This window comes from Bison bison, unplaced genomic scaffold (genome assembly GCF_000754665.1).
Source record: "Bison bison bison isolate TAMUID 2011002044 unplaced genomic scaffold, Bison_UMD1.0 scf7180017864042, whole genome shotgun sequence".
Lineage (NCBI taxonomy): Eukaryota > Metazoa > Chordata > Mammalia > Artiodactyla > Bovidae > Bison > Bison bison.
This window is the reverse complement of record NW_011494614.1, coordinates 1,402,521-1,414,552: the sequence shown is the minus strand read 5'-3', so window position 1 is coordinate 1,414,552 and position 12,032 is coordinate 1,402,521. Positions and strand designations below refer to the sequence as shown.

Below are 12,032 nucleotides of genomic sequence, written 5' to 3'. Positions count from 1 at the left end.
GACCCTTGTATCCATCCTGGGAAAATAAAGAGCCCTGTAACATGCCATGGTCATCTTTCTGTGATTCATCCTAGCAAGGGTCTGCAAGTCCGGACCTGGGTTAGAAACTAACAAAAGAGTATGATGCCATGAGGTGGTCACCTCATGGAGCTTTGGAAGAAAAACTGTGGATGCCAAGAACCCACAAATATGCCATATTTCCCAAGCAAGTGTCTAAGTCTGCACATCACATGTGACTTTTTAACTTAACCATGTCAGCTCTGCAGATTTAAAAACCATGTTCATATCACATGTACTTCTAGAGTTACTTCAGAGTTCCTGATTCTATAATTCAACCATGGCCGCTGACTCACTTATTACTAACTATAAATCACTTGAACGTTTAGCTGCTGGATGTGGGGGCATTCCCAGTGTTTGGCTAAGTGGGCTGTGAGGCAGCCGAAGCTTTGTGGCTAACCGTTCAGGCTGGAGAGCCAGGCTGCCTGGGTTTGAATCAACTTTCTCTACTCACAAGCTGGCAATGACCTGTGGTGAGTCACTTACCTTTATGTGCCTAACTTGTGAAATGACATGAACATTTTCCTTTTAGATTTTTTGGTGAAGTTTAAATGAGTTGGTATTTGGGAAATGCTTATAATAATATTGCCAGAGTAAACCCTGTTGTCATTATAAGAAGTTATTTCCTTAAACCAGCAAAAATCCTCAAAATTTGCTGCATGGGAACAATCTGGAAGGCTTGTTAACACACAGACCCCAGGCCCCATCCCTGCAGTTTCTGATTCTGTGGGTCTGGGATGGACCCTAAGCATTTATGTTTTGTTAACAAGGTCTAGGATCATGCTGACGCTGCTGGTCCCAAAACCACACCCTCAGAAGAAAAACAGCTTTTAAACTCAGTGTGCTGTTAATCCCTTTCAACAGGAAAGGTTTCTCCAAAATTGGCCCACAAAAATCAAACTGCAGGTATCACAGGTTATCATCGCTACCTCTCAGCCTTCAGACCTAACTCTGGGGACCCTCAGACTTGAGAAGAGCTCACAGTGATTAAAGCCAAGTCCTTACATTCAACAGGTGGAGAAGATAAACGTGGATAAGGTCCCCCGGCTGAAACTGCCCTGCGCACCAGTCAGAATGCGCCTGAGAAATCCTGGGATTTAGAAAAAAGCGGAGGAAACGAGAAGCGAGCAGGCATACGTGCCTTCTCAAAAATAAAACTGGGTGGTCGTTTATTATCTGTCTGTGTGCCGTGGAGCCTCGGCTCAGTCCCCAGACACGTAAGTCAACGTCGCCCCGCCCCGCCTTCCCTTCCTCAGCTCCGGAGGGTCCCTTTGCCCCGGGCAGCTGAACTCAGGAAATGCCAGCGGCGGAAGCCCCTTGGTCACCTGGGCGGAGAGGTGAGCGGCTCCGTCAGTCCTTTGCTGGGAAGAGGAGAGGACCGATACCCGCGCCAGCGAGGGGCTTGGCATGGGAAGGCAGCTAGTCCTCTGTCCCAGTCTGGGCAAGGCGAGCAGCGAGGGACGGGCAAGAGTCGGGAGGGGTGGAGCAAGGGCCGATGAGGGAAAGGAATTAAAGCAAAAAAAAAAAAAAAATCACCTCTTCAGTGACTGCTGCCGGAGAAAAGACACACTCTTAGTAAAGATTCGTCAGTAGGTAGAGACCCTTATTGTGGGCATTTATGATAGATTTGCCCGTAAAGGCTAAGGGAGGAGAAACTCCTGGGACTTGGGGGTAAAATGGAGTGATGTTAATAGATATACCTAAATTGACAGGTTTAAGGGGAACTGAAGCGCACTGTTGAGGCAGGAGAAAGAACACTTTCAAACCTCCACTTTGCGTTTTGTTTCTGTAACAACAGCAGTTATGAAGAAACACTTCTGACTGCCGACTTTGGGTTATCCACGCTGCAGCTGTCCAAGCGCCTCCAGGTCTCTCTTCAGAGCAGTACTCCTGCGGTAAGCCAGAAAGGTCAAGCCATTCGCCCACCTGGGGAGCAGAGAAGAGAACGCTTCCTCACTCAGCTGTGGGTACAACTCTCCATTTCTTGGGAAGATTTTCAGTCTTTGCCTATGTCAGGAGAGGATTCAGGACGACGACAGAAGAGCTCAGGTACTGTCCATTTCTATTTCATTATATACATTTTCAGGTGTATGGGAAACCGCTCCCATGTGTTCAGACTTTTGGGTCTCTTTTCAGTAACTCTCAAGTGGGCAAACCCAGAACTTCTGTTTTTCTAGCTGAGCGACAGAACTGCTTTCAACCTATTCTTTTCTTTGCTTGCCTAATTATAAGAAGGTGGAAATGCTGTCTCCAATCACATATTTATTTAAATATTTGGTAACCAGACAGTTACAATGACAAAAGTGGCCATCTGATTAAACGAGAATTAGATTTTAATTTGGGCTAAATTCTAATTCCATGATATTTATACCTATATGAAGATACAAGCAATTTAGCATTTCATGTTATTTTAAATGCAGTTTGTAGTTAAAGGATGGCTGCTGGTAGAATCTAAAAGAAACCATTCTTTGAAGATCACTTTTCTTAGAAAAGCATAATAGAGATCTTATTACATCTTCATATGTTCTGAATTGCAGGCAAAAATTTGGTTTGGATCCCTGGGCTTGCCTCACATGTGGGTACCAGATACCATTTTTTCCAACAAGCTGAGCATGTTTCTTCTCTGCTTATGCCCCCACCCCCACAGCAGATGTGAGAAGGAGAAGGGACCAAGGGAAGAGGCAGAGGGATGTTCTAAGCAGAGCAAAAACAGCATCATGCCTGTGAGGGGTCAGCGTGGCCCACTGTAGGGCAGGTATAAGGCTCAAGCCCTCTCATCTGGTCAGTTACTATTCGTTATGGTCATCATTTGGCAGTGACGTGTATAATTTGTCTTTTTTTGGCAATGACTTATGACATTAGGAAGAGATTTATTCATCCTTTCAGTGATGACAGCTCTAACTAAAAGTGTTTTTGAAGGTTTAAGAAAATGAAAAACCAAACATGCTCAGTGATAAAACATGTATTATGAAACTTCACTTGATCACACATACACAGAAACACACACATCCAATAAAGAAAAGGCTAGAAGGAATAGAACAAAATGTTATTGATTATATCTGGGTGGCGGGGAGTATAAGTAACTTTATTTTATTTGACTTATTTACAACTTCTAACTTTTCAGTGTTGCACACGTATTAGCTTTATAATTAATTTTTTTTAAGTCTAAAAGAACTAATGTATAAACAGGAACTAAATTTTATGTATTTCAGTTGTCACAATATAGCCATTATGCTTTCCATTTTCTTTTTTTTTAATGAATCCCTAAGTAAAAGGGATTCCTGCTTTTCATTAAGAAGTGAAAATCTGTAAAGGAATTTTCACAGCAATAAATACCCTGCTTGTCACAAGAGTCCATATGAGGCCAGCACACACCATGGCTTTGTAGTTAGCTTTACCATAAAAGTTGCAAATGAAATTGGTCCCTAATAACCAAACTAAAAAGCCTCTTGATGAAAGTGAAAGAGGAGAGTGAAAAAGTTGACTTAAAGCTCAACATTCAGAAAACTAAGATCATGGCATCCAGTCCCATCACTTCATGGGAAATAGATGGGGAAACAGTGGAAACAGTGTCAGACTTTATTTTTGGGGGCTCCAAAATCATGGTAGATGGTGACTGCAGCCATGAAATTAAAAAGACGCTTACTCCTTGGAAGGAAAGTTATGACCAACCTAGATAGCATATTCAAAAGCAGAGACATTACTTGGCCAACAAAGGTTCGTCTAGTCAAGGCAATGGTTTTTCCAGTAGTCATGTATGGATATGAGAGTTGGACTGTGAAGAAGGCTGAGCGCCGAAGAATTGATGCTTTTGAACTGTGGTGTTGGAGAAGACTCTTGAGAGTCCCTTGGACTGCAAGGAGATCCAACCAGTCCATCCTAAAGGAGATCAGCCCTGGGATTTCTTTGGAAGGAATGATGCTAAAGCTGAAACTCCAGTACTTTGGCCACCTCATGCGAAGAGTTGACTCACTGGAAAAGACTGTGATGCTGGGAGGGATTGGGGGCAGGAGGAGAAGGGGACGACAGAGGATGAGATGGCTGGATGGCATCACTGATTTGATGGACACGAGTTTGGGAAACTTCAGGAGTTGGTGATGGACAGGGGGGCCTGGCGTGCTGCAATTCATGGGGTCGCAAAGAGTCAGGCACGATTGAGCAACTGAACCTTACAGGACGGTGTCCCAGATTACCCGTTACTGTGTGTGGTCTACTGGAACTCTGCTCAAACCATATTTATAACTGAGGTATGATGTTTTTTCAGGATGAAGCCCAAAGGCAGGGGAAGCACCAACTTATTGCTCTCCTTCACTGCAATCTGCCTGATAGCCCTCCCCGGGGGCGGGGCCTGTCCTCGCCGCTGTGCCTGTTACGTGCCTACAGAGGTGCACTGCACGTTTCGGTACCTCACCTCCATCCCAGAGAGCATCCCACCCAACGTGGAACGTATCAATTTAGGGTGCGTGAGGGCGCTTGTCTTGCTTCCTTCTCAGGGAGGGATTGAGTACACTGGTGATGTCCCCAAAACAGTTGTGACTTTGGTAGATTAATTACAATTCTTTTAATAATACTTTCCTTCTGAAATGAGTGCATGAGGATCTTAAGCTTTCTGGGGCAATAAGAAAAATTTTCCCTGTAAGCTTTTACTAGGGGAAAGTTTTTCTAGAACCCAAAGTCATTCATGGTAGGCCGAGAACCCCATGATTATAGAAAAGCTTCATTCTGGCTCTATTTTTGCTGAGTAATAAAATAACTCTTGCTAAGAATTAGAGTTATGATAATATCCATAAGAGGTAAATGTCCTCCTATATAGATGAAAAGTTAACTAGATCTTTTTCTTTTTTTTTTTTAAGCCTTTGGATTTTTTTCCCCTAGAAACCGACTTATTTAAAATACTTAAAAAATTCATAAGTAATTAAATCTGCTAAAAAGTGACTGTATTTTAAAGGTTGGTGAACAAACGTGTGTGAATGAATGAAAAGGCAGACTTAATATCTTTTGACATTAGTGAGCACCTACTATGGACCAAACACAAGGATGGTACCAGGGATACAATGATGCAGTATACATTATTCATGTGTAGAAACTAGTTAAAGTGAAAAGACAGATGTATAATCAGTACAATTTACTAAGAATTGTAATACAGCATATGAAGTGTCTTGGGAACAGTCACTACTGACAACAGCTAACATTAATTGTGTCCTGGCATTGAGCTAAGCACTCTTCATGAATGCATTCATTTAATCCTCAAAACCCGTTTCAAGTAGGTTCTATTATTTGCATTTTATAGACAAGGAAACTGAGGCAAAAAAAGGTTACTGTTTTTATTTTTTAACCCAGCATTGGCCCTACTCCCAGGAGCTGGGTACCTGAGTTCATAATCATATCTAAAACATTTGATTTCAGAGCCCAGGCTTCTTAACCATTGTTTCATAATGATGAATTCCACCTAGGAGAATGAGGGGCAATGTCATTAGGGAATGGGCTGGGTCTTAACAGTGTTCACAAATAGAGAAGGCTGGAGTCAAGGGCATTCCAACCTGAAGATACAACATAACGTACAAAGGTTTGAAAATGAGAAGGGATGTAGCATGTTCCAGGAATGTGAGTAGGATAGTTTTAACTGAGAATGCAAGGGCTGGGTGAAGGGGCTGACCTTCCATGGCATCTGATGAATTCCAGTGTTTCAAGCATTGGGTTATCTTAGAGCACAGGGAATCTTTAGTGGGGGGTGTGTGTGTGTGTGTGTGTGAGGTGGGGAGTGAAATTCAGTTGTGTGTGTGCATTTGTTGGGTTTTGCTTTGACATTTGAACTTTAGTTGACAGACTTATGTCCAGAATGATGTTTTTATTTCAGGTACAACAGCTTGGTTAGATTAACAGAAGCAGATTTTTCTGGCCTGAACAAGTTGGAGTTACTACTGCTGCACAGCAACGGCATTCACACAGTCCCTGCTAAGACCTTCTCAGACTTGCAAGCCTTGCAGGTGAGACTGGTGTTGGGAAGGGGCAAGTTAATGAGGTGAGACGTGCCTCCAAAACCTACCTGTTCCCAGAGATCCCCAAAGTTAACGTTCTGTACATCAGACATAGACATCAAGGGAAAATGTCAAAGAACTGATTTCAAGTGGAACAGTATGTGGAAATTAGAATAAGAAAATTCTGATTTTCTTATACCTTAGGCTCACGGAAAGAAGTATCAATGCCCAGGGATTACTCAACCTTGAAAATGTAATTCTAAAAGGCCACTTCTAATCATGTTCATCTGGGAATTGAATGTAGTTTGTAAAATAATTGCTATCTTTACACAGAAGTTAGCTTTTTATAAGCAATATATTTTTAAAAAATCTTTTTGAGTTAGTATGTTTTTATTTTTAATTGGAGTATAATTGCTGTAGAATGTTGTGTTAGTTTCTGCTGTACAACATGAATCACCTACACACACACACACACACACACCCTCCCTCCCTCCCTCCCTCCCCACCCCATCCCACTGCCACCCATCCCAGCCCTCTAGGTCATCACAGAGCATCACTGAGCCATACAGCAGCTTCCCAAATTACACATGGTGGTGTATATATGCCAATGCTACTGTTGGTCCACCCTCTCCTTCCCCTGCTGCATCCACAAGTTTCTGCCCTGCAAATGGATTCATCAGTACCATTTTTCTAGATTCCATACATATGTGTTAATATATGGTATTTGTGTTTCTCTTTCTGACTTCACTCTGTATGACAGGCTCTAAGTTCATACCTCATTACAACTGACAATTCCATTCCTTTTGATGGCTGAGTAATATACCATTGTATTTATGTACATCTTCTTTGTCCTTTCATCTGTTGATGGACCTCTAGGTTGCTTTCATGTCCTGGCTATTGTAAATAGTGCTGAAATGAACATTGGGTTATCTGTGTCCTTTTGAATTATGGTTTTCTCAGGGTATATGCCCAGTACTGGGATTGCTGGGGCACATGGTAGTTTTATTCCTGGTTTCTTAAGGAACCTCCATACTGTTTTCCACAGTGGTTGTAGAGCAATATATTTTGTAAGTTTCACGTTACTTTTGCATTGATTTAAAAAAAATTTAAGTTATGAGGACTTCTAAGAATGTATCAAATATTTTAAGAATTACTACTCCAGTAGGCAAGAAAGTAAAAAGTAGGAAGAACTCTTAGGAACAAGAACAAAGGGAATGCAGGAAACATCAGGCATAAAGATTGGTATGTCTGCTGTAAGTAGGACTTGAGGCTTTAGAGAAGTTAATTCAATTTATGATGTCTATTAATTTTTTAATAAATTAAAAAGTAAAACTACTGTTCAGAAGTACAACCATACCTGACTTTAAATTAGAAAAAGATGTCTCCCCAAGGTCCTCATAGATGACAGTAAAGCAAACTGTCAGTTCTACCCTTAGAAAAGATAAATTGCCAGTGTACGGTGAGTCTTTTCACACCACATGAAGGCTGTGTAAAGCCATAGATTTAAGTCTAGATAAGTGATTATGTTGACTTGGTTTAATCAGGCTTTATTATTTGGAAGATATATCGTCAGCAGATTAGATGGAGTTTCTTCATGGAATTCATACAGCATGGTAGTGTATATATGTCAATGCTACTGTTCATAGCATTGCTACTGTTTTTCTTGACCAAGTTTCCAATAGATATTGATGAACACTGAGTTTGGTAATATTTGGGGCAAAGTTGTTCCATGCCGCCAAATTTTCTTTATTAGGAAACTTAGCATTCCAGAAAAGCATTCTCAACAGAGATGACAGATTAGGTCAAATCAGGAAAATATGATAAGAAATCATTGTTTTTACTAGCATTTTTTCCTTTTTGGAAAAAGAGTATGTTCAGCTGGTAGCTGGAGAAGGAATTGGAGAATACCCAAGCGCTACTGAAATACTGAAAAATTATTTTAACTTCAATTAAAATCACATTACTCTTAATAGCTAAAAACTAAAAAAACAAAAACAAAAAAACCCCAAATGTCTATCAACTCATAAATGGATAAACATGTTACATGTATAAAGTGGACTACTATTCAATAGTATGAATGAATAACTGACTTATATGCTAAACTAGTGGTAAGTCTTGAAAATAAGGCTAGTTGGAAAAAGGCAGGCACAAAAGACCACATATTGTATCACCCCTTATTTTAAATATTGAGAAGAGGCAAATCCAGAGAAACAAAGTAAATCAGTGGTTTTCTGGGTCTAGGAGGAGGGGGGAAATGACTTGTTTCACCTGTACTTCCACCCCACTATTTTTCTACTTCATTGCATTGTTTTGAAATAAATCTGAGATATCGTGTTTCATCTGTAAGTACTTCAACATATATATATCAAAATTAGAGTCCTTAAAAAATAAGTGTAAAATATTGTTTTACCTTAAAATTATAGCATTAATTCATGAATATCACAAACTATTCATGAGTGTTCTAATTTCCCCGATATTCCCATATTTAATTTGCAGCTAGTTTGTCGAATTGGGATCCACACAAGGACTGGATAATCTCAGTGTATGTTTTATTATGAATATGCTTGTCCTTTGTGTGGTAATTCCTTTGACAAAATAAGGGTGTTCTTTGTATTCTTAGGTCTTAAAAATGAGCTATAACAAAGTTCGAAAACTTCAGAAGGACACTTTTTATGGCCTCAGGAGCTTGACACGGTTGCATATGGACCACAACAACATTGAGTTTATAAACCCAGAGGTTTTTTATGGACTTACCTCTCTCCGACTGGTGCACTTGGAAGGGAACCAACTCACTAAGCTTCATCCGGATACATTTGTCTCCTTGCGCTACCTCCAGATATTTAAAACATCTTTCATTAAGTATCTATACTTGTCTGATAACTTTCTGAGCTCCATCCCTCAAGAGATGGTCACCTACATGTCTGATCTGGAAAGCCTTTATCTTCATGGGAATCCTTGGATCTGCGACTGTCAACTGAAATGGCTGGCTGACTGGTTACGGGAGAAGCCAGGTACCTAGACTATTTCTTTGTTATAATTCAACAGATGAAATCTGTATGGAGGTGTTTTACTAGTGAGGGAGGTCAAAGTAATTTAGCTGGAAAGAAAATGAAATGTCAATAATTCATTGGGAATGAACTGTCTTAATTCATCAATGAATAATCTTTAATTCAGGTCAATTATCCAATTATCACTTCTGGCTTTTAGCAAGATTGGGAGCTAAGAAATGTATCATGTGTTACTCTTCCCTACTTACCACAAGGCATAGAAACCCTTCCCTCTTCTTATTTTCCTTTCAGTCATTTGGTCAATACATATTTTTTTGGAGTTTTATTCAAGGCCTTGTGCTCAGCGAAGCACCCACCAAGAGCGCTGTGTCTGCTCTAACTACACATCTGGTGGGATATCGATAAGCAATCAGAATGTAAAATGTGCTTTGACAGCAAAGTAAGAGGCAAGATGCATTCAGTCAACAAGTAGTTACAAGAAGTCAGAGAGAACATAGGGATGCAAAAGTGATTGTGGAGCTTATACTCTTTTGGAGAAAATGGGTTAACAACTAATCGCACTATTTCAGTTAATCCAGTCGGTAGGGAATGACTGAAAGGACCCCATTGGTTTTGACATCTAAGTGGCGGCTGATTGGAAACAGCAATGAGAGCTGGATTGTTACCCAGGGGTTGGGGAGGCAGGGCTCCAGTTGACCCTGGAGAGACCTGGCTTGAAGTGAGGGAAGAAGGGTGACTGCCAGATGGAAATATGCCATCACTCAGGACTCTCTGAGCATCAGACAGACATGAGCACATTTAAGCTAAGGAGAGATTTTTGAGAGAGAGAAGGTAGCAACATTGCAGAAAGAGCAGATCATCAATTGAGCCAGTCCCCTGACAAGGCTGGATGTCAAGAGACCAAGCCTTTAGGTGGGTGGAGCGGTTTTCCTTAGGAGACAGGAGAGAAAAGGACTAGGTGGGTACAGAGGCAAGTGAGTTCATGGGTCTAGTGGAGGGGGTAAGAAAGTTCTTACCTGATGCCTTTTCCTTCTTTGTTAAGTTGTAGGAGAGGTGACTAAAGAGGGTGCTAGCAAGGGGTCAAGGTTGGAAGTCAGAAAAGTGGAAAAAGTCTGCAGTTGCTGTGGTGAGATATATAGATACACACATATATATGCATATGTAATACAGTTAGTCAATATAATTAGTCAAAAGGTGAACTGCTTTAGACCAAAAGACACCACCTTTGCACTCCAGGAGCTTGCTATCTTATAGATAAATATACTCAACACATAAAAAGACAATGAGGAAAGGATGAAAAACAGCAAAATGTTTATACTGAAAATTTAGTTCTATAGGAGGCAGAATCAATAAGTTACTTCTGCCTTGAATAATATACCAAAAGAAAAGGAAGGAATAATAGGGAGGGAGCAGGAAGGTAACATATATTCAGTTTGTGTTTGACATTGTGCTCACTGCTTTCTATTTAACCCTCAATTTAGAGATGAAGAAATTGAGGCTAGAAAAGTTGGGTATCTTGGGATAATCATTTAGATTCTTATAGATCAGTTTTCTCACCTGTAACATAGGATACCAATAAGTGAAAAAAGTAATTAAAATAATACATATAAAGTGCTTAGCACAATATATGACATAAGCATTCAACAAATGTGATTATGATTTTCACTGTCACCCAGCTCACATGGCTAGAAAGTAGAAAAGCAGAAACTCAAAGTCTAGTCCTTTTTCTATAATGTATTTGTGATGGAGAAACTGCTTTGTACATATAAATAGGGTAAGTCTCATGAAGAGGGCAATAAGTAGCCCAACTTGCCTGGCATGGGGTAGTATAGACTGGCATGGTGTTTTGTCTTTTGCTGTCTGACTTACTTCACTTAGTATGATAATGTCTAGGTCCATCCCTGTGGTTGCAAATAGCATTATTCCATTCTTTTTATGGCTGCATAACATTCCATTGTATATACACCACCTTATTTTTTTCCATTTATTTGTCAATGGACATGTCTTGGCTAGTGTAAAAAGTGCTGGTATGAACACTGGGGCACATGGATCTTTTTGAATTAGAGTTTACCCTGGATATATGTCCAGGAGTACGATTTGCAGAATCATATGTTAACTCTTTTTTATGTGTGTAAGGAACCTAGATAGTTCCACGTACTGGGTACATCATCTACAACAGTGTAGGAGGGTTCCCTTTTCTCTTTACCCTCTCCAGTCACATCAGCTTCTGCTTTGACATTTTTTTCATCTATTTCAAGAGACTGATAGTTTCTCATACCTTTAATTGCCTCATTTGACAGTCCTTTTGTATATATGTGGTCAGTAGTCAAATATAACACAGCTTCATCTGGTTATGGCTATCTTCCACTCCTGAGTTTCACAAAGCTCTAGGTGTTGTTTTTCTAGGAAATATGGATTTGTGGCCTTTTCTCTGACAGTTTTATCACAAATATTAAATTTATGCCCTTTTATTGTTTCCAAGCCTTTCTATATGCATAACTTATTTTAATGGCAAGCACAGTGTAATCTTTATGTAATACCAACAGTGCATGTAACTCAGTTGAAGAGAAAACAAAATATATAAATGGCTATGGCAGTACTGGTGTGTGTCCCAGCAGTGGTAGCTATAGCAAGACTGCCAGCTGGTCAGTCACTACTGTAAGACAACTTCAACTGTAAGACACACCTCAATTTGTAAGCTAAAATGTGGAAGAAATGTGGTCTTAGGGGAGGAGCCAAGATGGCGGAGGAGTAGGACGGGGAGAACACTTTCTCCCCCACAAATTCATCAAAAGAGCATTTAAACGTCGAGTAAATTCCACAAAACAACTTCTGAATGCCGGCAGAGGACATCAGGCACCCAGAAAAGCAATCCAACTCCTCGAAAGGAGCGCAACTGAACAAAGGAGCGCGACTGAACAAAGAGAAGAAATACAGCTCCACCCATCAGAACACCGACACAAGCTTCCCTAACCAGGAAACCTTGACA

The 12,032-nt window shown here is 40.4% G+C and overlaps 1 protein-coding gene across 1 annotated transcript in view; it reads left to right on the top strand.

The window, feature by feature from the left end:
• Positions 1 to 1,289: 1,289 nt before the first annotated feature.
• IGSF10 (immunoglobulin superfamily, member 10) overlaps positions 1,290 to 12,032 on the top strand; it is a 33,979-nt gene continuing 23,236 nt past the window's right edge. Inside the window, exons 1-5 of the mRNA XM_010835363.1 lie at positions 1,290 to 1,394; positions 1,908 to 2,106; positions 4,322 to 4,516; positions 5,915 to 6,044; positions 8,656 to 9,046. Of these exons, the coding sequence (XP_010833665.1) occupies positions 1,355 to 1,394; positions 1,908 to 2,106; positions 4,322 to 4,516; positions 5,915 to 6,044; positions 8,656 to 9,046 (955 nt within the window). The 5' untranslated portion in view covers positions 1,290 to 1,354. The remainder of the gene's footprint in view (positions 1,395 to 1,907; positions 2,107 to 4,321; positions 4,517 to 5,914; positions 6,045 to 8,655; positions 9,047 to 12,032) is intronic.